This window comes from Pagrus major, chromosome 1 (assembly GCF_040436345.1).
Source record: "Pagrus major chromosome 1, Pma_NU_1.0".
Lineage (NCBI taxonomy): Eukaryota > Metazoa > Chordata > Actinopteri > Spariformes > Sparidae > Pagrus > Pagrus major.
The window spans coordinates 3,588,577-3,615,767 of NC_133215.1; the positions used below are offsets into that span (position 1 = coordinate 3,588,577).

The 27,191-nt window shown below is 41.8% G+C and overlaps 3 protein-coding genes across 4 annotated transcripts in view; 1 reads left to right on the forward strand and 2 right to left on the reverse strand.

The window, feature by feature from the left end:
• The window catches only part of usp34 (ubiquitin specific peptidase 34), a 53,702-nt gene extending 46,197 nt beyond the window's left edge, over positions 1–7,505 (reverse strand). For both annotated transcript variants that reach the window (XM_073494028.1, XM_073493958.1), the window contains exon 1: positions 7,177–7,505. In XM_073494028.1, coding sequence (XP_073350129.1) covers positions 7,177–7,219 — 43 coding nt within the window. In that variant the 5' untranslated portion in view covers positions 7,220–7,505. The remainder of the gene's footprint in view (positions 1–7,176) is intronic.
• Positions 1–27,191, forward strand: part of nup133 (nucleoporin 133) — a 426,297-nt gene that overhangs the window by 250,643 nt on the left and 148,463 nt on the right. The gene's annotated exons all lie outside the window — the stretch shown is intronic.
• On the reverse strand, positions 9,930–26,782 carry xpo1a (exportin 1 (CRM1 homolog, yeast) a). The gene is made up of 25 exons (XM_073494977.1): positions 26,162–26,782; positions 24,514–24,646; positions 23,957–24,058; positions 23,102–23,174; positions 22,958–23,019; positions 22,823–22,867; positions 22,546–22,727; positions 22,133–22,181; positions 21,929–22,048; positions 20,884–21,012; positions 19,063–19,221; positions 18,153–18,335; positions 17,392–17,530; positions 15,838–16,019; positions 15,474–15,630; positions 15,058–15,221; positions 14,834–14,968; positions 14,510–14,693; positions 14,164–14,270; positions 13,359–13,553; positions 13,097–13,265; positions 12,618–12,752; positions 12,339–12,498; positions 11,365–11,461; positions 9,930–10,847 (listed from the first exon to the last, which is right to left on the reverse strand). Exons 2-25 carry the CDS (start codon positions 24,637–24,639, stop codon positions 10,701–10,703), a joined length of 3,201 nt encoding a protein of 1,066 aa, XP_073351078.1. The 5' UTR covers positions 24,640–24,646; positions 26,162–26,782; the 3' UTR covers positions 9,930–10,700.

Genomic DNA, 27,191 nt, shown 5'->3' on the forward strand with positions numbered 1-27,191 from the left:
CCACTATGTTTAAATGTATCAACTATGTTCAGATGTTTACTCTCAAATACTGATAATCCAATGAGCTGTACGATGACATTAAATATCGGCACCAGACTCCGACAGCTTCAGTCTAACGTTACTGTTTTTGTTTTGGCCTTCAAAGATTCATATCAGTCAAACTCAGTTCAGAGGAATCAAGTGTCTCCACTGAATCACTGACCTGAATTTGGCAGCAAAGACACAGAACATAAAAAAACAGAAACAATAGTAACCTATCAACCATCTTGGCCGCGCAGGCCGGAACTTTTCCTCTCTGAAACTGAACCAGAACTCTTTGAGCTCTACGTGTGAACAGAAGCTCCTCTGAGGCCGACTTCCACACACGGGTGTTCTGGGACACCGGCCCGGCAGCCTTGGCCGTTTTCCTGCCGCCGTGCTGAGGGATTGTAGTCGTTTCGCTGCTTTGATGATGATGTTGTCTGGGAACAGGCACACGGGAGCCGACGTTAAACTCAGTTTATGGCTGCAGCTCACTGAGGATATAAATACAAAGAGGAGGAGGACGCCGGCACTGTGTGATCACACTCCTCAGCTCAGCAGCCACTGTAACGTTCAGCCAGACTGGAGGCGTTTAAATAGAAACGTTCCAGCTGTGACACTATAATCAGTGCCGATCAACCAAGATGTGTTTCTGAGAAGGCAGCAGCAGGTGAAGAAGAACCTGAAGCGCTCAGAATGACAAAATATGTCAAATAAAAGACATTCCTCAATAGGTTTCCTTGTTTTTTTTATTATTTCAGCTCACGTGATGATTATTATATGGTTTTCTGTATTGAACGGTAGAAGCAGAGCAGGATTACTCACAGTTACACCTTCTTCTAATCTGCACGGAGGAGGAGACAAGTCTGAAGAGGTGAAGAAAATCCAGCAGCGCTTATATTAAATATTACTTTTATTATGTGTCAGGGTCATTTTGAAGGGTCCAGTATTTTGCTTCAATAATCTAGGGACACTCCAGCAAACAATCGGTATTTACATGATAAATAGTTCAATGAAAGCCAGTCGTCAGTCGTGTCAATCAAAAGTTTACAGCAAACTTCCTGGAAACAAATCAGCGATGGTGAGAAGGTTATTTTTATTATATTAGTGTTTATATCTACTAGTTGCTTTTTTAATTTGCTTGTCACAACACCCGATCATTTCAGAGATACACTTTCCGTTGGAGGAACGTATTTTAAGTTAGAAAATATTTTTAATTTCTTGCATTAAATTGTAAGGCAAAAACATGAGTAAAAACAGCCAAACTGCCTTTTTTTCTACTTTATAAACCACGTAATTTAGTTTTATTGCATCATTTCCATATTCTGTAGACGTGTTAAAACGTTTACACTAAAAACTCTTCGTTTCAACTGTAGAAATCAACGGCCACTGGACACACACCCGTACAACCACAAACAACTGTTCAAACGTCCAATTTAGTAAATTCAGATTTAAATTTCTTTCATTTTCTCAGTGAAAAGTGACATTTTGTTGTGGATGTGCTAACGACAGCATGCTAACCGGCGCTAAATGACAATGCTCCCAAGCTGATGTCAGCAGGTACGTTTACCATGATAACCATCTTAGTTAGCATGTTCACTTGAGCGTAAGTAAACAGCTGAGTGCTGAGCTAAGCATACAGCTGTTTAGTGCCGAAGGGATTTAAATCAGTATAACAGGTATTTATTCAAACATCAAAGTATTGGACTAACTGAAATGTAACCTGATGACGATGTTGGATGTTTCAGTCGATCCTGAGGGGATCAATGTTTGAACTAAACCTTAATCCATCTGATATTTGACCAAGGTGGTCAGGCCACCTGTACACAAGGTCGATGTTGCCGTCTCTACAGTCAACATCCCCCAACATGGCAACACAAACAAGTCAAACACAAGTCTACTTAATAATCTCAAAGGTTGTCATGTCATCTGCTCCACACATGAAGCAATCCTCCCACAGCAACACTAAACCAGCTTCTTCCCAACAATGAAACAGCACAAACGTCTTCAAGCTGCTTCTTTTGTCCAACCAACAGTCCAAAAACCCAAAGACTCGTCATACACGACAAAGAAAAGCACAAAGAAATCCTCACATTTAAGACGCTGGAAGCAGAAAATGTTTGACATGTTTGTTTGAAACGTGACATAAAGGATTAATTATTATCAGAACAGCTGGCAACTAATTTTCTTTCGATCAACTAATCAAGTTATCAAGTATTCATTGCAGCTCTGCTTTACAGTCAATTCTTCATGATTCAAGTCGCATCATTCTGCTTATATTTTAAAGTAAATAAACTTATTTGAGTTTGTATGTGATGAATGTCTAAGCTAGATTTATAAGATGCACCGTCTGATCCTAATCATTATATAACATCACAGATTCATCAGTTAATTTAGAAAACAGCCCAAAACCCAAAGACATTTACACACAAAAAGCAGCAAATCCTCCCATTTGTGGAGACCACGTGGATCCGCCCTGCTGCGTTAGGAAACACCAGTCCAACACAGCTCCTGTTGTAAAAGGGGATTCTGCCTCTTACAAACACACACACACAAACACACAGACACACACTAACACACACACATTAACACATGCTGCTGCAGCAAATCTGAGGTCGCAGGTCACCTACAGACTGAACACATGGACCTGCCAGTCTTGCAGACAGAGCTGTCACAGCTGGCAGCAGCCTGCTGTGGCGCCCCCGACCCGACGCTCAACAACACCGGTTTATATCAGTGAAAGCTGTAAAGGCGTCTGATACAAACACGATACCTGTACCCCTCATACACACAAAAACACAACCAGTTCTCACTGAGTTTCACCAGTTTCACAGCTGAACTGGTGAAAAGCACATCGAGCAGCAGGTTTCTGTCCTGTTACGTGAGTCAGAATCAAGCAGCGAGGTGAAAGTGTGTGTGCAGTGGCGCTGATCCGAAACACTAACAGCTAAAATGCATCCACGGTACCGAGCGTCCGCAGCTGAGTATTGAAAGCTGCTTGGTCAGATTTTCACTCTTCATCAGAAAGTTCCTGATTCAAACCAAATACTTTCCAGTTCTGACCAGTTTCACATTTGACTTCATGTTCTGCACGATTAATAAATTAAATACATTTCAATGCGTCTGAGTGCAAGAGACAAATCGCAGATGCTGCAATATTTTTGATGAATATAAAATGTGTTACCAACAGCATTTTAATGAAGTGCTGTAGAGCTGCAGACGTCCTGACCTACAAATCCTGTTCTCCAGATCTAAGAAAACATGTTCGATTGGTACAGACTCCAACACATGTCACATCATCTGGATTTTAATCATTTTCACAGTGAAAATGTGTGAAAATCATACATCAAAATGACAGCAATATCATTATTTTCACCATATCCTGCAGCCCTAGGCTTAGTTAATCTATGGCTGCTTGTGATAAACATTAAATATTTGAGTTTAGTGAGTTTTGTAAAAAGACGGGGAAAAAAAAAAACACGTAATGACGTTTGAATTTCCATTTTTTGGGTGAACCTTTAAGAATGCAGGTGAGAATTAAAGCTACTGTCAGGTTTTTACCGTGCAGCTCACGCTACGTGACAAACACCAATTACACACCACACCCGGAGTTTCCCAAAAATACACAGATTTTCTTACAGGCATCAAGATTAGACAACAGTAATGTGATGACTGCAGTGTGTTACTGCTCCACACATGAGGACACAAGGACGAACAACACTGGAACCACACTGCTACAGTATTAATTGCTACATTCAGAATAGACGATATAGCCAAAGAATAGGTGGACACTGTTTGGAAACTTCTAGTCTGGAGTTCCCCTCAGATACAATGTGTGGAAATCTTAATGCTGCAGCGTACAATGATATTCCAGACAATGACTTCTTCCAGCAGTTTGTGTTTGTCCCTTTCCTGCTTCAACATGACAAAGCCCCCGTCCTCAGAGCCAGATTCATAAAGAAATCCTTTTTCCCAGTTTGGTGTTGAAGAACGTGTCTGGTCTGCACAGAGCTCAACCTCATCCAACACCGGTGTGGATGAACTGGAACAACAGCTTCTGGCCGGGCCGACATCAGCGGCCGATTTCACTCATCGGCTTCAGACGAGCATGGCTGTCTGGGCTTTGGTGAGCAGCTGTCATTATTAAAAAAGGAAAAGTAATGATATTGACCTTTAAAACATCACTTGACAGATGCTCTAACAAGAAGGAGACAAAAGGAAGAACAGCCGAAACAGAAAGTGCTGGCAGAGAGTCTCTCCTCTTCTGGTGTTCCCCCAAAAATATTTATATGGTGGGTCATCGCAAGACACATCATTTTTTTATCCTGTTTGAATTACGCCATGAATTAGACATGTCGTGTTCGTTAATTTAAAAGATTATTATTCACTGACACAGGAGGTGGCTGTGTGCATCTTAAAAGGTTTCACCAATAAACACAGGGAAGAAGAAGAAATATTACATCATCCATCCTCCTTCACTACATCTCAGTTTTTACCCTCAGGTGTGCAGAAACTACAGGTTATTAATCTATATAAAAAAACATAAATGCGAAATTATCGGTTATCTTCACGGTATCGGCCTCGAGAGGAAGGTAAATTATCAGTTATCTGTATCGGCAAAGAAAATCTGTATCGTGCATCCTTAATATCAGTGAGTGTGAGTGTGACAACACTTGTACGACTGATGTTTGTGTGTTGTCTTTCTAATTTCATATTTTCAAAGTCTTATTCTTCAACAATGTTTTGACAAATTGCAAGTTAAAAAATTAGCTTTTTAAATAGACAAACATCACGTGTAATTCAAGGCACCAACAGGATAAAAAACTATTTTACTCTCACGTTGATGAAGGTTCTCAGTCATCCAGTGCTGTATCGTAGACAACTGGACCTGTTCACTACCATAGATACTGATTCGGGAATACAGTCCACTGAGAGAAACTGAAAGCCTGTTTATTTAACTACATCGTAGGTTAGAGTCTCTGCTAAGAATGAAGGACGCAGGTTTAACATGTAAATAAAGCAATATCATGCGTGCGTCTCCCGTATGAAATGGATTTAATGCTCTCTTTGCAGAATGGAGAGCAAATCTCTGCAGCCACGTCCTAAAGTCTGCAGGTTCATGGTTTTAAAAATGAAATGTTCAGCCTTAACATATGTCTACGGAAGAGTATTAGGACTTTGAAGAGATCGTTACACGACACACAGAACGTTACACCCCAAGGATGTAGTAATGGCAGAGACCGTAGGCTCGGACAGCTCTCGTAGTTGAAATACAATTTTGTGAATAAAGTCGAAATGTCAACAATCAAGTCGACTCATCTGGTCCATCAAATCCAGTTAGGGGAGCGACTGACAGCTACACGAGCTGTCCGAGCCTCGATCTCTGCCATTACTACATCCTTGGAGTGTAACGTACTGTGTGTCGTGTAACGATCTCTTCAAAGTCCTAATACTGACAACTACACTGTGTTTATGAGAAGTACAGTTTCACCAATTCATCTACACAAGACATTGTGTCGAGGCGGTCGTATATGCTGTTGGATGTAGAGTCAAATCGTCGACTTTAATCCTGAAATGTCAAATTCATTCTCCACATTTTTCTTGAAGTGCATGATGACATAAAACATCCTCCTCTCATTTCTGCGCTCACCCCGGCCCGGACACTCGTCAGTATGTGTCTGAGGTGTTGGGGCGTCCACATATTTTTAGCCATATACACTGAGGATGACATTCCTCCTCCAATAACAGGTGGCCACATCTCAGTCTCTCACCGTTGGAGTGAAATGTGTGCATGCATACACACAAGTGTTAATCTTCTATTTGACAACAACATGCCAGCTCGTCAAAGAAGAAATCAGCCTGGTTTGTAGGTAAAGTTTGACCCAGTGGGAACATGCTGCGTTCAGGTTACAGTGGATTCCTACAGATCCTGCAGGAGGAGCCTCCACTTCACACACACACACACACACACACAGGTTCATAACATACACAGAAAAACTACAAATAACCCGCAAATCACTGCATAGTAACTGCTTTTTAAAAAAATAGTGTTATAACACATGAAAACCTTTGTTTAGCTTCTTGCAGACAGCTGTGGAGGGCAGCAGGGCCTGGTTAGCACGCCTGGACTGACGGCTAACTTTTAGCTATAAAGGCAACCTTGTATTTACGTTTGCTGGGTTAAGTTGACGTTAGCCCCCCGAGTGTGAAACGCGACTTGATGGCAAACATTAGAAATAATTGTTCCACCAAAAACCAGCCAAAAGTAACGCTGGTGTACACGAGACATCGGCCGAAATATATTCACAAAGCTACTGAGGATTAACGATGTGCTATGTGCCAAAATATGCGCCTCGTTGCAGCCATTAATTTTCTGGGCTAGCTTAGTCGCCGCGAGCTAAAGCTACGTTCCCATTTATCATGCTCGCCAAAACACACATAAGACATTTACATTATTATATTCGTGTCAGCAATATCGACCGTGAGCGTATTGCTGACAGTTAGCAGGCCATTTTGAACACTGAACGAGACCATCCGCAAAACAATGGGTGGCAGCGTAGTGGACAGCTAGCAGACTGACCTGACAAACACATCAAACAAAGTCAGGCTGCTCGCTAGCTAAACCAGCTAACTCAGCTAACTTCAAAATCCGTGAAAAACCGCCTTTTAGCAACAGCGGCAACCTTCAAAATCGCTCGTGTGCACCATGGTAACCGGTGCTAACGTGTCGTGAGCCGTGGCTGTAATGTCACACGCAAAAAATGGTCGAGATGTTAAAATTCAGAGTGGATTTAGGAGTTAGCTTGTGTGAGTTCTGTGAGGAGTGTTTGACAGACAGGCCCCAAAAAAAACTGACTGCCAGTTTGGAAGGGAAAAAGGCATTTGCATTCATATCAAACCGACACGGTCCGACACGAAGACACAACGTTGACCGACTGCAACACACGCAGAAACAATGTCATCACGTCCGCTGTCTTATTCCTGCAAAAGTCCGGACGGAAAGACGAGCCCATCCAGAAAACACACAAAGTTATATTTAGCTAGCCTCCGAGCTAACATGCTCCCCATGAAGCTTCAGTGGACAGCGATGCTAACATCAAGCAGGTTTGGTTCAGCGTCGGTTCTGGTGTAAATAAAAACGATTTGTTTACTTACTTTCATTTAAAACCTCCACCAGCTCGGCGCAGTTTTCACACATTGTTCATGAAGAGGAAAACTGTGTGCACCCACTCAAACCATTGCACTGGAAACTGTTGTTGGCTGGCAGTTGGTTGTTTTTGGGGCAGAAAAAAAAGGCCCAGTGGAGGGAGTGATTGGTGAAGGTTATTCCACTGAATGAAACCAGGGGAGACAAAAAGGTGTAGGACGTGATTTGCATCCGAGCGAAGTTGATGTACACCAAAAGTTAAGAGGCACTGGAAGGTAGAAATCGAGTCAGTCTCCAATCTGAGCGTTACTTGAGAGAGCAGACATAGCAGCCATGTTGAAAAAGGAGGGGGGGCGACACAGAGTGAAGACCGCTCGGCTCTTTCCGGTCTGTCTCCTCCGCGCGCTCGGGTTTCTTCGGTACTCTCGCGAGATCTCCGTCATCAGCTAATGTTTACAACCTTTCCCGAGGAGTTCAAGGACAAGTGTGGCGACAACAACCAACACTTTAATTAAGTTAATGCAGAGGAAACGTCAGCGTTGACACTCAAAACTACATTAAATATTATTATTTGTTGTTAAATATTAAATGTATATTTCATCTTGTGGTCGGTGCGTTGTGGTTTAAACAATTTAAATTAGCCAAAGCTGAAACACAACAGTGGGCAGTCAGCAAACATAGAAAAGCCCATTTCTACCAGTTAAAGAAAAGAAATTGATGAAAACTTGGAAAAAATAATACGATAAATGTTGACTTTTATCTTATAAATATATGACATTTACATAAAATTTTGACTTTATTGTATCGCATAGTTAAGACTTTATATCTCATAATTGATTTTTAAATCTCATAATGTCTTGTGAATATGACTTTTATCTCCATTTTTGCTATTTTTATCTCATAATTATGACTTAATATCATAATTATGACTTATAGGAATATTTTACATTTGCAGAATTTTTTTCCATCAAGCTTAGTTTTCATAATTTCTCTTTTTTTTTATCTTTAACTGGCAGAAATTGGCCTCCATACAATTACCTTTGGTTATTGTATAATGCAAAATGGCACTAGGATACAAAGTTCCCCTTAATGGACTTGGTTATGAAAAAATGGAAATAATTAAGAAATGTAATTCGTGAAAAACAAAACAGCATAAACAATATTATCATTTTTATTTTTTCTACTTTTTTTTTCACTCAAAACATCTGGCAGCCAAATTGAATGTTAACCACTCACCCTTTAATATTTTGTTTAATAAAAACTTACTGATCAGTTAAATTCCTCATTATCCAAATAGTTTTCATTAACACAGGGGCAGGGTGACTTCTAACCAGACCCAGGTGTCACAACTTTCTCAGGACTCACAGTGTAGTTTTTTGTGAACGTGTATGTTTGAAAACATGTTACCAAAATAAAGTTTGTCTCTCCATGAACCTGCAAACAGACCAGCGACCAACCTCAGACTCATTTAATGTCACGACCGGCAACTCTGTGTTTATTTCAGTCTGGATTGACAGAACAGAACATTATTCTGAAAAGTAAAATGTACTTTATTTGCTTCATCACTGAACTGTCTGTCCATGTCACTGTAATAATGATTTAATGTTAGTTTTATTAATACCTTATTATATCAGATTCATGATTTACCCCAGAAATGTTTTCAAAGGTAACTAGATTTATCAACAATCAGTGAATCAGTAAAAAGTTGAATCTTTGGAAAAAAGTCCATGAATGTCAGAATATCTTGACCCCCTTTTGCTTTAATGACAGAAAGCACCCAGGCTGCATGGACCCCACAAGTTAAGGTGTAAAACCTGCTGACTCATGTTATCCCAGCATGTCTTGACACTGTTCCACAAAGCTTCTTGTGACGTCACAGACTGCTTCGCTTCCTCAGTCTTCAAGTGCCGCCATGAATGTTTAGGGTCAGGTGACTGTGGAGGAAGGTCCAGGACAGTCAGGACTCCTCCTCCTCCACCTCCTCTTCCTCCTCTTTAGTCTCCAGGTGGTTGTGTGAAAGCTTTGAGGTGTGTTTGGGCTCATTATCCTGCTGCAGTGTGAAACCTTCCCCAGAGATCAAACCAGAGGGTGGAGCATGTCTCTGGAGGAGTCGATCCTGTGCAGGTGTCCACCGTGGTATCATTCTCTCTCCTGTTTGTCTCCTTACATAAATCTTTTGTCGGATTAATCAATAAAGACTTTTTTTTTGTCATCCACTGTAAAATTCTGGTATTTCTTAGCCGACCTCAAGTGTTCAGCCTTCTTTCCTGTCCTGAGAAATGGTTTAGAAACTGCTCCTCGTCCTCTTGAGACACTGAGACAGCCTTCTTTTGGCTGATTGGAGTCTTGTTGTTTATTTATCTGTGATGAAGTTGCTTTTCTATCCCTCAGTGAACTGAGCTTCATGTATTGATCTCCTGCTGGTGTGGGCACGCTTTGGATACAACTGATCCAGTTTCTGTGAAGTGTTTTAGAGTTCACTGCTCCCTGAGAAACCTTCAGTCCAGTCATGATTTAACATTCAGAAACCCCCCATTTACCTCTGACACTTCCACTTCTGAATCCTCAAACTTTCTGATTGTTTCCAGGCTGACGTGATAATATTAGAGATTTCCAAAGTAGTTTCAGACTTCTGGACTCCACTCTAAGTCATTCTGAGTGACCCTTCAGGTTCTGGAAGCCGAGCTGTGACATTCCTTGTCTTTTCCAGGCTTTCCAGAACCTTCTGGGCTGTGGGTAAGAAGCGGAGTCATACAGACTGTTTTTGTAAAAATAGCCAACTTTATATTCTCAGAGTACTAAGACAGCTTTACAAACAGGATGATATGCACACAGCCTTCCTTCTCATCCAAACGCAGAGCGGTCCAACTGAAGCTCCGACTCATGAGAGCCGGAGTAAAAGAAAAAAAAACAAAAAAACAATAAACACACTGACAAACCAAAACAAGACAACAAAGGAAGCAAGGAAGTACATGTCTACCCCCTTGAGCATCACATTCGTCCTGCACCATGCACGTGGCACTTCTGAAACCAGAGCAATCCGTCCACTAACCATTGCAAGTGTTTCAACATTATATATTACATATTAACAAAGAGGAGGAGGTGAATTGAGGAGGTGAAGAGGGATTAAAAATAACTTTGATTTCTTTCAACTTCATGCAGGTGTAGAAGAACCGTATGGCCAAACATAAAGCTTTAATTAGCAAAGAATTAACAAAAGATGGCATGTTACACACAAAAATCTTTGTATAAAATAAGTTTGGTGGAAAAAAAAGAAGAAGAATGAATCCACACAAGGGTTGAGGGGGTCAGGGGGACGAGTCTCATTTACATATTGACATTGATTTGGTCGACGTACAACCGAGTGCTGGGGTCCTTCCTCTGGCCCCTCATTCTCTTTTCAAACACACACACTCTCACACAAACACACTTGAAAAGAAAACAATTTATCAACAGGAAGCGTCCTTGCTCTCTCTTGACCTTTCCCCCTTTCAGAGCTGTTTTGTACACGTTGTTCTCTGCTGCTGCTGCTTCAGTCGCACATCTCCTCCGGCAGCTCGTGAGGGTTGAGGATACCGGGCACCGACATCTGGAGCTTGTGTTTCTCCTCCTGGGCTTGGCGCAGAGCCGTCTCCCTCTCCTCCAGGAACAGGTCCGTCGTGTCCTCGCCAGCAAACTCCTGTAAGACCACACAAGCAGAGGCTCAGCAGCGCTCACACCAGACCAGGCTGTGGGCTTCAGATTGAAGCTGGCCAAACTGACTTTCCCCCACAAAAGGAAACCTGTGCTGCTCAAAAGTCTCTCCACTTAAAAGTTAAAATAATCTAAAAGGTCTGACACAGGTTGTAGCTTTCAAATGCTTCCAATCACGCTGCCTGATGTTCAAGCACAGTGTATTTAAAGTTACACCTCCTCTGATATATTGTCTAATATGTCTGGACTCCATCATTGAAATCAGCTGCTGCAGTGTCCGGAAATCTGGACCTGCTAGCTGCACTACTAATTGAGTTAACTTGCTAACAGCAGCTACAGTTAGCGGTTACTCTGGTGATATGCTGCTCCCTGTTAGTTTGGAGTATGAATTCAACAGGTGGACATTGCTTACATATTGCACCTTTAACAGCTTCACTCTGGATGCAACTGTCAACCTCTGTATTAATGACATCCACCCTGGTCTGGTTCCTCTGGACACTCACCTTGATCTGCACGAGGAAGTCCCTCAGGTGCTCCTTGAAGGCGGGGATGTCCTGATTCAGGCTGAACAGACCCGTTACAAACACCTTCACCTGGGCACTGAAGACAAGACATTCAATTAGCCGTTAGTCTGGCGGTGCAGTATGTACACGGTGGACAAAATGACAAACATATGTCACAGCCCTGAAACAAATGTGACTTTTTATCGATTCTTCCTGCTATTTCATGAAGATATTCTCCTGAAGCTGTTTCACAACTTGCTGCTTTCAGTCTTTTACAGTGTGGGAATCAGATCCAGTTAAACGACATTCTTGAATGAAGCCTGACAATTATCATTACTGTCTCATTCAAAATGATCTGATTCTAACTAGAGATCATTTATGGTTCAAAAAGGTAAACATAAACACAATTTGTGATAAATTGTTTATTCTGGACTAAACATCAACATCTTTCTGAAACAATGGCCAGATGTACTGTTGATTGAAGGTCCCCACTCATTATAATTGGCCTCAAGTCTTTATTTTGAAATGTCTTATTCGTTACAGTAGAACCATGAAATAAACACAAAACTACCTCAGAACTGATGAGGTTTTAATGAGTGCCACATTAAAAGTTGCAATTCATTTTGTAGAGCAGCCTTCTGTCACCTTCAGACTTTATTTTCTGCATTAACCAACGAGAAGTCTCTTGAATTTGTTCAGCAGTGCTGACTCACGGCCTGATTTTAGGACTACAAACACTCGGGGTTATGTTTATGATCGCAGCTGCAGCCTTCACTCAAAAAGTTTTTTATGGCATAAGTGCATCCTGGTCCACTGCAGCTGCTGTGGCTGTGTTGAAAATATCTCAGTTATACAATTTTTCCTTTAATGTTTGAGTAAAACCTCTCCCTTTAAAAAGCACTGAATACCGACTTTAACCACACACAGCTCTTGTAATCCCACTGTGGTTCACCTGACGGGCTGAGCCTACTTACTCTTGCAGATGGGGGAAGGCCGTCTTCAGCAGGTTGGCGATGTACTCCTGGACGTGCGCCTGGTTGTTGGCCGGACTGGCAGCGCTCAGAGCGACGCTGACCTTCCCCTCCTCCACCAGGTTGAACATGTAGGCCAAGATGGTGGCGTGCATGGTCAGACCTGTAGACAGGGGTTTAAATCAGTTTAAGACACATGAACTTAGAGTTAACTTTTATGCAAGAATGTTTAATAAAATTGTTAGAAGCTGTTAAGAGCTGCCATCACATCAGTTCCTGTACCTGCAGTGTGAGAGGTATCTGTGACCACAGAGAAGATGTGCTGCAGGATGTCACAGAAGTACGTCTGGTAGAAGCTCTGAGCTGCTGCCTCCTCAGCAGACACGTTCTGCAGGAGAGTGTACAGGATCTGAAGACCTGCAGGAGACGAGGAGATGCTCATTAGACCAACACAGAAATGAAAATTGAATCTGTTGTCCACCATGATATAATTCTCTGTTTTAACCAGGACCTCTAAATTAAACATGGGTCCATTATAGACTTGTTTAGGCAACTTTTCAGAAGATGCATTGCTTGCAGGCCAGTGACAACACAAGCTCAAAAACACTTTAACAAATTATCAGTCCGCTGCTCTACTCAAATCCAGTACGGAGCTGACTTTGTTATTTTGCCAAGACAGTTTCTAAATTCACTGACTCTTCTGGGTTTCTCTATTTGTGTGAATTCTCTATCAGACAAGACGAGTCGATGCCACTTCAGACCTGTGTCGGCCACGTTCCTCATCGTGTGCTTGAAGGCCCAGATGATGGAGTCCAGGATCAGTTTGAACTGGGCCGGGGCGATGGACAGGAAGGCTGGGAAGCACTGGGAGGTGGCGGCTTGAAGGAGGTAGAAGAAATGGGTTCTGTGTTCTGGGAATTCTTCAAAGTCCTGAAGGGGAAAATAACGAGGAGTTAAACTCTGTAACTTCACAGCTGTGTTGTTTTCCTCTGGTCGCAGGTGTGATTAATGACTCAAACGGACCTTGTTGATCATGTTCAAAGTGCACTCAAAGACGGCGTCGAAGATCTTGGGGATCTCTCCCGTGATGTGGACTCCCAGCTTGTTGACGATGGTTGCCATGGTGCTGAGGACCTCGGGCTCCCGGGCAGCCGGGACGTTCCTCTGGTAGTCGATGAGAACCGCCTCCAGCAGGGGGGGCACAAAGTTCTCTCCCACCTGGAGCACAGAACAACACATGAGCATGTTGACAGACCCACCGGCCTCATTGGCAGAACTGTACCAGCAACTACGTTTGATCACATGGAGCCAGAAGAAAACCCCTCACCAGAAGGTAAACAATAAGTTTAATTTTATCAATTTACAATGTTCAAATTTTTCTTTAACAAGGTTCAGTCCTGTTAAACTCTTCTTAAAACCCGTCTCCACAAGTTGGTGTACGTCACTGAGACACTGTAAAACATGGTTTAAATAAAGTACCATTAAAGTCCACTTTTTCTGTGGATCCAATATGTTTAGAAATTATATTGGCATTTATCTTTTACAGTGTAGGTCGCGGTACTGAAAACATTTTTCTAACTGTAGATTTTAATTATAAACATAACTGTTGTTTCTGAGAAGGAACTGGGCGTAACTCCAGTTTTCCATTTAGTGTACCGGCCTTGGCTGCGTCTTTACTGTGTTGTTGCTGAATTAAACACAGAGGATGCTTTGTGTGGACCGCTGCTAAAAATGAAAGTCATTATAAACATAGATTTAAATATAAACACATGTTTAAAAACTTATATTACAGAACTAACCGGGGGAAAATAAAAACACGCCGACTCACCATCTGAGGGTCGTTGGAGCGACTGACCCAGCCTGAGATCAGCTTCAGTGTCTCTCTCTTCACTGTCCTCATACTCCTGATCAGAGGCTGTTTGGTCACCATCTCACCTGCACACATGATAAGAGACAGTTATTCAGACCTGCAAGAACACATTTTTGGGGCAAGAATGAATCAAAATTGGGGAACAAGAGCAAGAAACCTAAATGTCTAAATGAAGACTTCTGTTTTTTCTGAATTTGGGACACTGCTCTTGTCCCCAGCCATCAGGCCATCCCAAAGTAACTTGTATTTAGTCTGAAATATGTCCCTGAAAGTATGTCGGAAAAACACACACAGAGGAACTAACCGTTGGTCTGGACAGCTGAGGAGATGTTTTCACTCAGGCACTTGTAGACGTTGAGCATGTCCAGGTAGATTCGTCCCAGCTGGACAACGAAGGGGTGACCAACAGCTTTACAAGCTCTGACGTTCGTCTTTAGGATGCTGCCCAGCTGACGCACCGTCTCTGCGTCCTTCAGGATGTCCACGTTCTGCAGCAGAGTGCCCACAATTTAGTAGAAATAGACATTTTCAACAAAAGCAGCCCACAGGCTGCATGAAATATGAGCGTTAGAGGGCATGAAAGAAACATCAGAGGCCTAAAATCAATCAATCGTCCTGCTCTCTTTACCTTTGTGGCTTGCTGGATGATGCTGTCCCACACCTGGTTAGGCAGCAGCATGTACTTCTCTATAAGGAGCTCCTGAACTGCCTGATCATTCGAGGCGGCAATCATGTAGCCAACAGCCTCATAAAACGTGTGGACCTGCAGAGACGAGGAGCAGAGGTTCAACAATGACATCAAAAACTCTGAGTTGTGTCGATGATGACAGGAGGTCCAGAGGCGGGACTGACCTGCTGTGGCTGCAGGTCGCAGATGATGGTGTTGATGTTGTTGAGGATCTCATCGATGAAGGGCATCACCTCGCCCACCTGAACCTGAACAAAGTGACGCCGGCACTTCTGGGCGATCTTGATGAAGGTGTCACACGCCATGTCCTGCACACCGTCGTGGGTTTCTGTGTGACGAAGAAGAGGAGGAACCACACAAATACATGATGAGACTCTCTGACAGACAGCATCCATGTGCATTCATAGTTCAACTAACACTGGCAATGGAAAAATCTTCATGTCTGTTTCATTTTCATCACAAATCACATTCAATGTAACAATATGTTTCTATAAGACTGCAAACAGCTGTGGATTTTAATTCAAAGTTTTAGAGAGTCGATCTGGTCAGTGTGGAGGATTCAGTCTCTTCAGTTTCTCACCGTGCATGAACTCAAACAGCTTGTTGACGACAGTCTTGAGGAACTTCCAGTGGGCTCGGAGGAAGCGAGGATACTGGCCCACAATGTACATGATGTTTGATGCTATGATGGCCTTGTTGTCCTTCCCTCGTTTCTGCTCACACAAGCCGAGCAGGTCCTGAGCACATAACACACACAATCAGTTAACGTTGGTAAAAGTTCCTTGACACACAGAACTGCTGTGTCAATGACTGGTTAGGGGATATGGTCCAGGATTAAAGAGAAAGCAATTAGAACTAATTAAACTGGACTCCGCAGGAGTTATCTGAATAAACGCTTCTGTCCCACAACCATAACACAATATAAGATCGTCTGAGTGTCCCACCTTGATGACTGTGACCAGGAACCTCTTCTCGTCCTCCTCGTGCATCGCCCCGCTGATGGAGCCGATGGCCCAGCAGAGCATGTTCAGGTTCCTCCACGACCACTCGGTGCCATTCACCTGGTTATGGAGCTTCTCTGTCATGATGCGTTCGGTGTCGGCATAATCCAGATGGGTCAGATACACTGCAGACACACAGACAGCTCAGTTTATTGTTGGGTACCAAATATGGTACTTTAAAGGGTACCGACCGAATCATGTTGATACTACAGAGCATCTTTTCATGTTAAAACAAGCAATGCCAAATTTCAGTGCATGAGACGAACTTCATAGTAACATTATAGAGAGAAAGTGAGCAAGAAGCCACAGTGAGTCAGGGAAACACTTTCTGCATGATTTGTAATGCAAAATACAAAACTGACCAGCAAGATGTCTGACCTGAGGAAACACCTGGTCAAGCATGAAACATATCTAAAAGCTGAAGAGTGCACTGTGTTTGATAGCCTGAGACCCAGCTGATGTTAGCATGCCTGCAGCCAGCGCTACGCTCGTTCACGGACAGCTGAACCGCCCTACATGACTGATGAAGCATTAACATCTTCATCAACATCTTTATGTAATTAACTAGCTGGTTGGAGGAGTTGTTGTTGGAGATAACTGGGTTTTTGTTCCCCGTCTTGGTTAACATTTTAACCTTTTTACAAGCATTAGCCAAAATTCAGCCCCTGGCTACGGCTGAAGTTCCTTACCAACATGCTGTTTACCGCATAAAACAGCACATGGGTTTATTGTATGTCCAGAACCTTAGTATGAAACCACCAGTACACAAATTGTGTACTATTTACTGGGAAATATTGCAGTATGCAAGCACAACAAAGATGCCGTTGTTTCTTCTTTGGATCAGGCAGACTAGACTACTGTTATAAATGCTCCTTTCACAGTTATTTATATCTTATTATTCAGTAAATGCTGAGAGAATAAACTTTCCATCAGTTCCTTTATTTTAGTCAAGATATCAGGTTAAAATCTGTTTCTCCAGCTATGAACAGCTTCCTCCTCTGATGACGCGATTCTTACGTATTTGATTGCCAATAATAAACAGTGTTATGAATGTTAATTCCTCCTCTGACTCAGCGGTAGCACTTTGCGCCTAATTCACTGGAAATGATGAGCCAACTGTTGGTGTTTCCCTCAGCTAAACAAAAATGAAAAAGGTGTGAAAACAGACAATTTGAATTGGTTTTCTTACCATCTGATCTAAATTTAACAGATTTCCTGACCCAGATATACAATTTATTTTAAAGAGACCTCAACCAGGTTACTCAAGTAAGTGGAGCAGAATGTAAATGAATCCAGTGTGACGGATGTGAGTCAACGTAGGAATAAGCAAGCTAGAATCAATGATAATAATGAGTCGACGGTCCAAAAATAAATGTACAGTAGCTGGAAAACTAAAAAACACTTTAGCTTCAGATTCAAAGAAAGAAATGATATTTTCTAATGTATGTACCTGAAGGAGAAGCCTGTATTTATCACCACAGACATGTTGTTACTTACCAAGAGTCTCTCTCATGTTCTTGTAAAGGTTAATGGCGTCTGTGTCCTTCATGAACTCCCTGACCACCTCGCCCTGGTCGTTCTCCACCACCAGCACCTCCTCTGGTTTGGCCATCCGGCTTACCATCAGCAAACGCACCTACAAGGAGACGAGGAGGAGGTTAATGTGAGACTGTATGACTAGGCTTAACTCCTAAAGTGACAGACATTATCAATGATTATTAAATGTTTGTATGAAATAAAAAGGTACAAACAAATAATCATTAAACAATTCATAACTGTGTAGCTCTTCCACAGTAGAAACTAGAATCACCTGATGTTCAGTTTCACATTTCTAGACTTAAGTTTGTCACAAAGTGTTCAAAAGTCCAACTAATCCACAACTGGTTTGGAAGCTGGTTTTAGAGCTGAAATGATTCATCCACTAGTCTTTTGTCAGTAAAAGAATAGGCTGTTATTGTGATAATCTTTCATCTGTCAAAGTTATTTTTCAAGCAAAAAATTCCAAATAGTCTCTGGTTGCAGCTTCTAAAATTACAATCTGTTGCTTTTTTTGTCTTGTGTAATAGTAAACCTGATATCCGTAAGTTTTGGGCTGGTATCTGATATCAGATACCAAGACATCACAGAAATCAGACTGCATCTCACCATTTTTAACAGTTTAACTGAAAAAACATCTACCACTAATGAAAAGGAGTTTCTGTCAGGAATAAGATCGGAGCAAAAGTGTTGTGGTAGGACTTTGTGTGTGCTGGCCTCACCTGGGAGAGTACAGGCAGGTAGAGGTGTCTGCGAGGCGGGACGTCGGACAGCAGCGGGGTGCTGGAGGTTGAGAAGGGACTCTCCCTGTAGAGCTCGGCTGCCAGGTGGTTCCAGTACTCCAGACAGATCTTGAAGATCTCCGTCTCCTCCACCTCCGACACCAGCAGCATGTAGTGCAGGGCCTGAGAGCGGGAAAAGTAAACGGTAAAGGCGATTAATTTTCTTCTACTACTACTACTACTACTACTGAATTTAAGATGATTTAAGGACTGAACTGAAGTGTTAAATACAAAGTAGGTTTACAAGACGGCTTTCCAAAATGTTCACAATTGTGGTTGGTTTGCTCTGTCCGACTTTCAAAGTGTGATCGAAAGTGGGAATTTGAAATTCACTTCATATTATAATTATATTAGCTATTTGTTTTTTATTCATGATATTTTATTTCAAGAACGAACACTTGAGTCTCCTCGCTCGTCTCTGGTGTCCTGAGACTCGGTTACAATTTCTATCTGGGATTATTGTTCGATCTATCCGTGCACCTCTGACTCTACCAACTCAGTCTTTTTTTTAACAAACCGCTACAGAGACTCTTGAAACAATTACACAAGAAGACAAACAGCCACAGGAAGGTGGTCTTTTCTGCCGTAATTAGTCCCAAATGTGTCATTACGAAGGTGTAATCGGGACACCACATGTAAGGAAAATAGGAGAGGGTCAGGAAACACAGTTCCTTGATATGAGGCCGAGAAACAGAGGCGGAAATGACTAAAAACCACCAGCTGAGAGTTGTAGGTGTGTTTACTCAACCAGACCCCAACAATCATTTTGGGTCACGTTCCCACCAGATGAACCAAATGAACAGTGAAAATGTTCTTTCTGTACTGAAACTGACTGAACAGGACATCCTACCTCCATGAGCGTCTCTCGCAGGTTGGGTCTCTTCTCGATGAGCTGCCCGTGTTCTTTGAGGAAGGTGCAGAGGAACAGGCTGAGGTTCTGGATGAAGTTCTGCTCGTCGTCCTTCCCGTTGGCGTAGGCCAGTCTGATGTTCGTGTTCAAAGGCAGCATCTGACCAGGCGACAGAAACGGGCCTTTATTTATTTACACTGACTTCAGTTGTTTTGCCATGATTGCATCCATAGTGTGTTTTGTTTGAGGAAATTGCTTTTACTGTAAATACATTCAGTTTTAAACCACTGAGATATGTGACCACCCAAGATCCCCATTCCATCTAAAACCAGCAAAGCAACCCTGCAAACACTGTCTGGTGAGGAGGACCACGAGGTGGGGTTAAATGCTTTGGACAAAAGCCGTAAGTGAACCTTGAGTTAAGTCATAAATGGGCTAGAGCACAACCAGTAAAAACCAGTGAATTCCCGGGTCAGGGTCACAGTTTTTATGAGAATAAAGACAATAGAGTATTAAATATAAGTGAAATATAAACAATATAGAAAATAATGTTTTTAAGGAATAGAAGTAAGATAGATATACAAGAGCAAACTGAAAATGAACTAAAATTGAAGAGAGTAGTATAGAAAGTGTATATATGTACATTCCCTGAGATTAGTGTTGATCTGAGAGGTTTGAGATACATTTTAAAAAATATTTTGTTCTTCAATGACCTCTTAAAAAAAATGGTGAATGAAGATTATAACAGAGGTGACCTGTTAAAAAATTCAAGACTTCAAGAGAGTTCAAATGTTTGTTGAGTCATATCTTAACAGTTTGTGCCTCCTGATACCTGATGTGTGATATAAAACTCAACTACAATACGACCAACATCTCACTGAACTGAGCCTGAAGGCATATAGATGCCAAATCTGAGTATTCGCTGTTGCTGCTGTTTGGTTTTGAAAGAGCCTTTTGAGTCTCAGAGGAGCCGAATCACTTCTTGATTTCGTCTTTATATTCTGCACACAACGTTGTCTCATCTTTTATTCCCTCTTCCTCACTTCCTCCTGTAAAGCCCTCCGTAGAGTAAACGTTTTGTACAGTGCTATCATAGTTTGCTGTTTGATAAAGCATTCTGGTCATCTGTAAACAGTCCTGTAAAGATATTCTGATGTTATTGCAAGTTTTGTTCAGAAAACCATTAGTTCAGGCTTTTTCCTTCGTGTTGCTCATCTTTTTTTAGTGTCAGGCAGTCTGTTAAAACACCCTCTGTAGGTGTGTCACTTTACTCTGTAGAGACAATCAGCTGAAGTGTGTCACCTTCCCTTTGAGCTGCCTGAGGAGGGTCAATGAGTCCAGAACCTGCTGTGAATGTCTGATTCTCTGAACAAACAAAAATAAACACTCAAGTTTTCACTCTGCCTTTTGTTTTGGGAATTTCCCCCTACAGCTTTTAACTGTTGTCCCATCAGAACGGTTGAAATCACACGTTCACTCCACCCACAGACGTGTTATTTGTGTCTATTTGTAATAACAGTGAACAAATAGAAAACTGCTTACACCGCCTGACAATGTGTGTGTGTGTGTGTGTGTGTGTGTGTGCAATAACGGGCTGACAGCAGCCTGCAGCCTCCAGACTGTTACTACTGTGTGTGTGTCTGTGTGTGTGTCAAAGAGAGAGAGGAAATAATGTGACAGAAGAGGTTCAAACAAAGTGTGTGTTTGTGTGTAATAACAGAGTGGGCACATGTTAGTGCGCTTGTGTGTAATCATACAGAGTGCAATTAACTTGAGCACCACTCAAAATGATTGTGTGTGTGTGTGTGTGTGTGTGTGTACCTGTTTGAGCTGGCACATGGTGAGGGTAAAAAGGTTGACAAACTGCTCCTCGTACTGGTTGACGCTCACTCCGGCGATCTCCGTCAAACATTTCAGCGTCACGTTGCGAAACATGGGCACGTTTAAAAACTGAAATACACATAAACAATTTATTAATCAGTAGAACAAGACGGGAGGTTTAACTGTCCCGTCTGTATTGAAAATCAGCCCTCCTACTCATTTTACAATGAAATCAGCGATTGCATCCATCAACCCACTAATTTTCAGCCCTCAACGCCGCTCAAAGACCGACACCGACTGTGACTCAGTGTCACACACGAGGCGGCGACTAAAGATAACTTTCATTATCAGTTTATGATGAATGAATGTCCTGAAAATTGCAAGAAACTGACAACTTTCCCAGAGTTCAAGTTGACATCTCTCAGCATGTCAAACCTCAAAGATATTCTGTTTACAGCCTGAGCAATACTCCATTTTTGGAGCTGATATTAAGGAGTAAAAATTACAATTGATATATGGACCAGTTCCAGTTATATGTAACGGGCAGGATATTTTACTGTTTAACAATAAACTGTATTGTCTAAAACAACATCAGAGCGCTGAAGCAACAATCTTGTTTATTTAAAATGTCTGTATATCAGCTGATATATCGATATCAGTATTTTCTTAGCAAGTCTTCACATTGGTGTTGGCATCAGCCCAAGAAATTGCGTATCGGCCTGGCTCTAAAACATACTGTATTTTTCTGAAAAATTATGAAATAGACCAACAGTTTAGTTTAGTGAGCACCAAAGCTGATTTTCGTTATGTTACTCATAACTAAAAATCTTTATTTAAAAGCAGCTGTTGTTTGCACCACATTTCTCAATTTTTTTTTGGTAAATTTAGTTTTTACTTTCTGTGTACTGTGTGTTTTTATCTACTTGTGAGTCACCTCAAAGTCGAATTTCCATCACCTTGATGGACAATAAAGATGATTAGATTCTGATTATACAAATGTTTCAGCTGAAGCTTTGATGAACTGAATGAATACGAGCTGGTTTACCTTGTAGACCAGAGTGCTGATGAGCTTGGTCTCAAAGATGTAACCTAAAGGAATCCAGTTGAGGAAGCGGAGGAGAGTCTCCAGCGTGGCGTGGACCAGTGGGGCATTCTGGGAGTTTTCCTACACAGACAAAGAAGGTACATGTGAGAACAGATGGTGGCATCAGAAGGAGATGCTGTAGAGCTGATGTCAACCTTTTCTTACCATCACAAACTGGCACAGCTGGAATATTTGGGAGAACTCGTTGCACATGCTGAAAGACAAAGAGTAGAGATCGTCGGATCAAAAAGTAAAAAGCAGGCACACAAAATAGGATTTGTTCTTTATCACTAACGACCTACACACACCGCTGGTACAGAAAAGATCCCTGAACACATTTGTAACAATGTTAATATCTGTGCAGCTTTGGGTTTAAAACCTTATTGTAGATCTGTTTCTTTAACTTCAGGACTTTCGATATTATAGAATGTGGATCCTGTATTGTATCGGTTTAAACACATGGTATCGAAACAGCATCGCTTACTTTTGTTAATCTTACGACTTACAAGACGAGGCTGAAGTGTAGCGGCGACTCTTCACTTCACATAAAGCACAGTACATCATATTTTATCAGTTACCTGTCTTTGAGGTGCTTGGCCTTCACCTGGGTCATCTGGCCACTGGAGAAGTCAAAAACCTCCTCACTGAGCAGTTTGAGGATGATCATGTTGTTCTGACAGAGGCTCTCGCTGGTCCGACTCGCACCCACAATATCGCTGATGAAGGTGGGCCAGTGTTTGGGCCATTCCTGCTTCAGGATCTAAACAAGTGCAGAGAAGAAGAGCTCTGTGTCAGCAGCCTCATCACAACCTGCCACTCATTGTGCTTGTGTCAAACAGTCACATGTCTACTCACCTGTACGAGGATCATGTTGAGTTTTGAAATGTACACTCCCTCCTTCTGCAAATGAACATCAGAACAGCGACGTCAGTATCGAGAAGCACAAAGTTAATTTATAAAGTGCGACATCTTACAATAATGTCACTTCACCTCCATGTTTGCTGGATCAGAAGAAGTCTTGATGATCAAGCCAACAACATATTTCTTGATGCCTGAAAATACATAATAGTTTTTAATGGAAAATGCAAAGAGCAACAAATGTCCAATCTGTTTATGTCACATTATTAAACTGACCTTCACACTGATTTCGAGGGAGAATCTTCCAGCGTGTTTTGATGACTGTCTCCAGAATCTGCAGCGCGTAATACTGAGAGAGAAATACAAATGAGAGCTGTGAGAATTACACGTTCTTCACATCAGGAGCTAATTAACAACCAAAAGGCATAAACCACAATATAGCATGTTTCCCAAGTGATGTCATACAGGTATAGCCATAAATGTATGACCCATGGACTGTGGACATGGACCATACACACCAAAAAACACGTGTGAGCATTCTCATATGTACAGATAGTGAATGTAGTTTAAACAGACGTGTATGCCATCTGCAGCAGACTATTCCTTACACAAACGACCATTAAACTAATTGGAAATTACAGTGTTGTATGTAATGTAATATGTCTTGTTACATTTCAGCATTTCTGAGCTGTTATTTGCTGCAGAATTTAACTGATGGAAACTAGAAACTGTGGTACGAAAAGGGGAGAAGTGTGGATGGTGTGCATAAGCATTAAAAGCCATCACAACTGAACAAATAAGACAAAATTAACACCAAGAGAAAATCAAAAACTTCAAGAAAAAAAACACATTTTGACAGCACTGACGACTGAGGATAATATCATCACTACAGCAACAGCAAAAAAGGAGAACAAATAATCTTGCAGACTCAACACAGCGAGCTTCTATTAGCCGGAAAAAAATCCAATAACTACAGCGGATATAAAGCAGAGTGAATTCTCAAACCTTGCTGCCCTGAAAGCCTCGGCCTGATGTGGATAAACTGATTAACATCAGCAGACAATATTACACTGGCCTGATAGACTGTCAACAAGCAGCTGAGCTGATGCGAGTTCCCAGTCAGGTACGTACTTTAGTTTTCATGTTCTGAGAGAACTCCAGGATGGTGTCGACCCTCGTCCAGGCATCTGGATGGTCCTTCAGGTTGGTGAGAACTTCCTGAGCCACTCGTTGCTACAACACAGTAAACCCGTTATAAGCATGAACCTTTACATTTAACAGATCAACTACAGGTATATTTCACATAAATCTAAACATCATATTTGTCCTGAGCACTACAGATTGACCAATATTGTCTTTTTTCAGATCCAAAATGGAGACTGATTATTAGAAATCACAGGGATCATTAATAGATATTTGGAGCCGATATACATTTGCAGTGATAATAAGTACAATTTACTCAAGTACTGTACTTAAGAGCAATTTTGAGGTACTTAACACGAGAATTTCTATTTTCTGCTACTTTATACTTCCACTCCATTACATTTAATTAATAACTCATACCGATAATTGGAAAAATGATCAATATTTGATCCGACAGGTAGATTATTGGTCTATTGCATTTTTTGAGCAAATTTTTTTATTACTGAATAAAATACATCCAACCAAGGGGGGGACTGAGACCTCACCTGGGATCCAATGTCGTGGTACATGGAGTTGACAACATTGTCCAACAGGTTGATGTCCAATTTCTGACTGAAGTCCAGCAGCTGTCTGGCTGGGTGATCCGCCAACATCGTCATTTCTGCTGGCATAGAGCTTCTGAGGGGAGAGGAGAAGAAATGATTTACACTTCAACCAGAGAGGCAACTGAAACATTAAATACACAAATGCAGGTAATGATTATAGCATAGTATTTTTGTTTTTAACTTTATTTTTTATTTAACATTTAAGAGCATATAACAAAAAGCATTATCTATGTTAGATGATTAATTTACAACCAGAAGGATATGAACAATGAAAGAATAAACACAAATAAAACAGCCATGGTTACACGTGTCCATTATCTAAGAAGGGAGTATACAAGTCCATTATCTTAAGATGAATACATCAATTACTCACTGTGTCATAAATCATCCATTTACTAGCAAAAGCATTTTCTCTTGATCTGAGCTGAAGAGTCACCTTTTCCATCACACAGATCTCTCTAACCACTGCTCAATAATAGGGGGTTAAGTCTTGCACCAATTTTTGTTATTGCCTTTTTACTTGTGATTGCTACAAGTGACATAATCATTTATTCTTCCAAGGTACATAACCTCACATTCCTTAGGTTTGACATATCCCAGAATGATTATGATAATCCTTTGATTATATCATGCACATTTTCCCAGAAGGATTGTTTCTTACGACATACCCAAAAAATGTGTGTGTGATTTGCCTCATTGTTTCCACATATTGTCCGACAGCTTGTTTATTCTTAAATCCGCACAAACTCCCTCCACCTCCTTGAATTTGTAGTGGTATGTTTTGTTTCACACATGTTGGTTCATTCTTCTGCTGTAATTTGAATATGTAATTATTTCCCCATTCAGTATATAGTAGGAGCTTTGAGGGAAAAGGTATTATTCACATGTTACTGATATGTTAAATACTTTAAGCATGTTTAATGGATGCATTATTTAGATTTTTTTTAAATCCAAAGCAGAGGGGATCTTCTGCACAAGCATGGTTCATCTTCCTCTCACGTTGTGTTGGTTAATTAGTGAAACAAGTTATTCTCATTCAGCAGCAGCAGCAGCAGCAGCCAGGCTGGGGCTTCTCTCAGCCGGGCTGGGGCTTCACTCAGCCGGGCTGGGGCTTCACTCAGCCGGGCTGGGGCTTCACTCAGCCGGGCTGGGGCTTCACTCAGCCGGGCTGGGGCTCCACACAGCCGGGCTGGGGCTTCACTCAGCCGGGCTGGGGCTTCACTCAGCCGGGCTGGGGCTTCACACAGCCCTCGTGGTCCATTTCTGACACCCATTGAATCCAATCATAACCCGTTCAATATGAAACAACGCCCCCACCTGGCTGACTGGTGCCTAGTGCTGCATTCACCACAACCCGACTCATAGACCTGTTTTGTGACTATTGAGACCAGCTAATATGCGAAAGTGATCGTAGAAAGCAGATGGAGGAGATAAAGCCCCCCCGGTCACACGTCGCTGCGCCATGTTCACTTTGTGTAACCGTTATTAGCCCCCGCGGCTCAAACACCACAGTACTTTTGAAACTGACGGATGCTAACGTTAGCCCACGATGGGTGAGTTAGGTTACTGTTGATCGGGCTCAACTTACCTGGTGTGTCTGGTCCGCTCCTCGAAAACAAGTAGTGGTTAGCTGGTGTAACTTGTAGTTGAAGTCCGGAATATGAATCTTCTGTAGCGACTGTGCGATGTTATCTCATGGCACAGGCTCACACTGCTGCTCACCTTCGGTAGCCGAAAGCTAATGTTAGCTTTCCTGGATGACACCAGCAGCGCTGATTTAAAAAAAGCCGTTACGGTGGATACTTATCGACTCTTAGCGATGTATAAAAAGCTTTCCGCAGTTTGACACAGCCTATTGTTTCTTGTCTTCAAACAGTCTGAGACATATCTCTCTTCTTTCAATAATTACAGCCGACTCCCACTAGGCTAATAGCAACTTTAGCGTGCTAATGGAAAAGTCAATGATGGTTCAAGTCTGCTGGCTAATGTAAGCTAAGCTAACAACACAGATTCACGGAGTCACACTTAGAGCGGTATTCCGGGTCATAATCACGAAGTGAAAGAGTCTCGTTTTTATTTCTGATTCTATTCGCACACACTGTTGGAGAGCAGAGATGTTTTAATGCGTGCAAGTGTGCTCTTCCTCTAAGCTCATGCTTCCAACCACGGACCGGTTGAAACCGGTTGAGACCGGGATATTCATTCTCGGTGTTTCGGCCCGCCGCGCGCCGCGTAAAATTTGGACTATGTACCCGCCCATCGAGCATCTGATTGGTTGAGCTGGTGCAGTCGTCATAGAGTGTCATAGGCTGGGTGGAGCTGTCAATCTGGCTCAACCTCCCTCCCTCCTGGTTGCTTCCAGTTTGACCTCTGATTAGAGGCAACATGGACATCAACACACAGGCCTCAAACAACAACAACAACAACAACAACAACAACAAATAACTACATGTCACAATGAAATCAAATGAGTCTGTGTTTTTTAAGATAGAGTATGTTTTTTATTGTTAATGGTTCAGTGTCGCATTAACAAGCTCATGATGACTAAAAAAAGCAAGACATAGTCATATATGTCATTTGATAGGTTTTTTTTACATAAACTGCTTTCCAATATATTA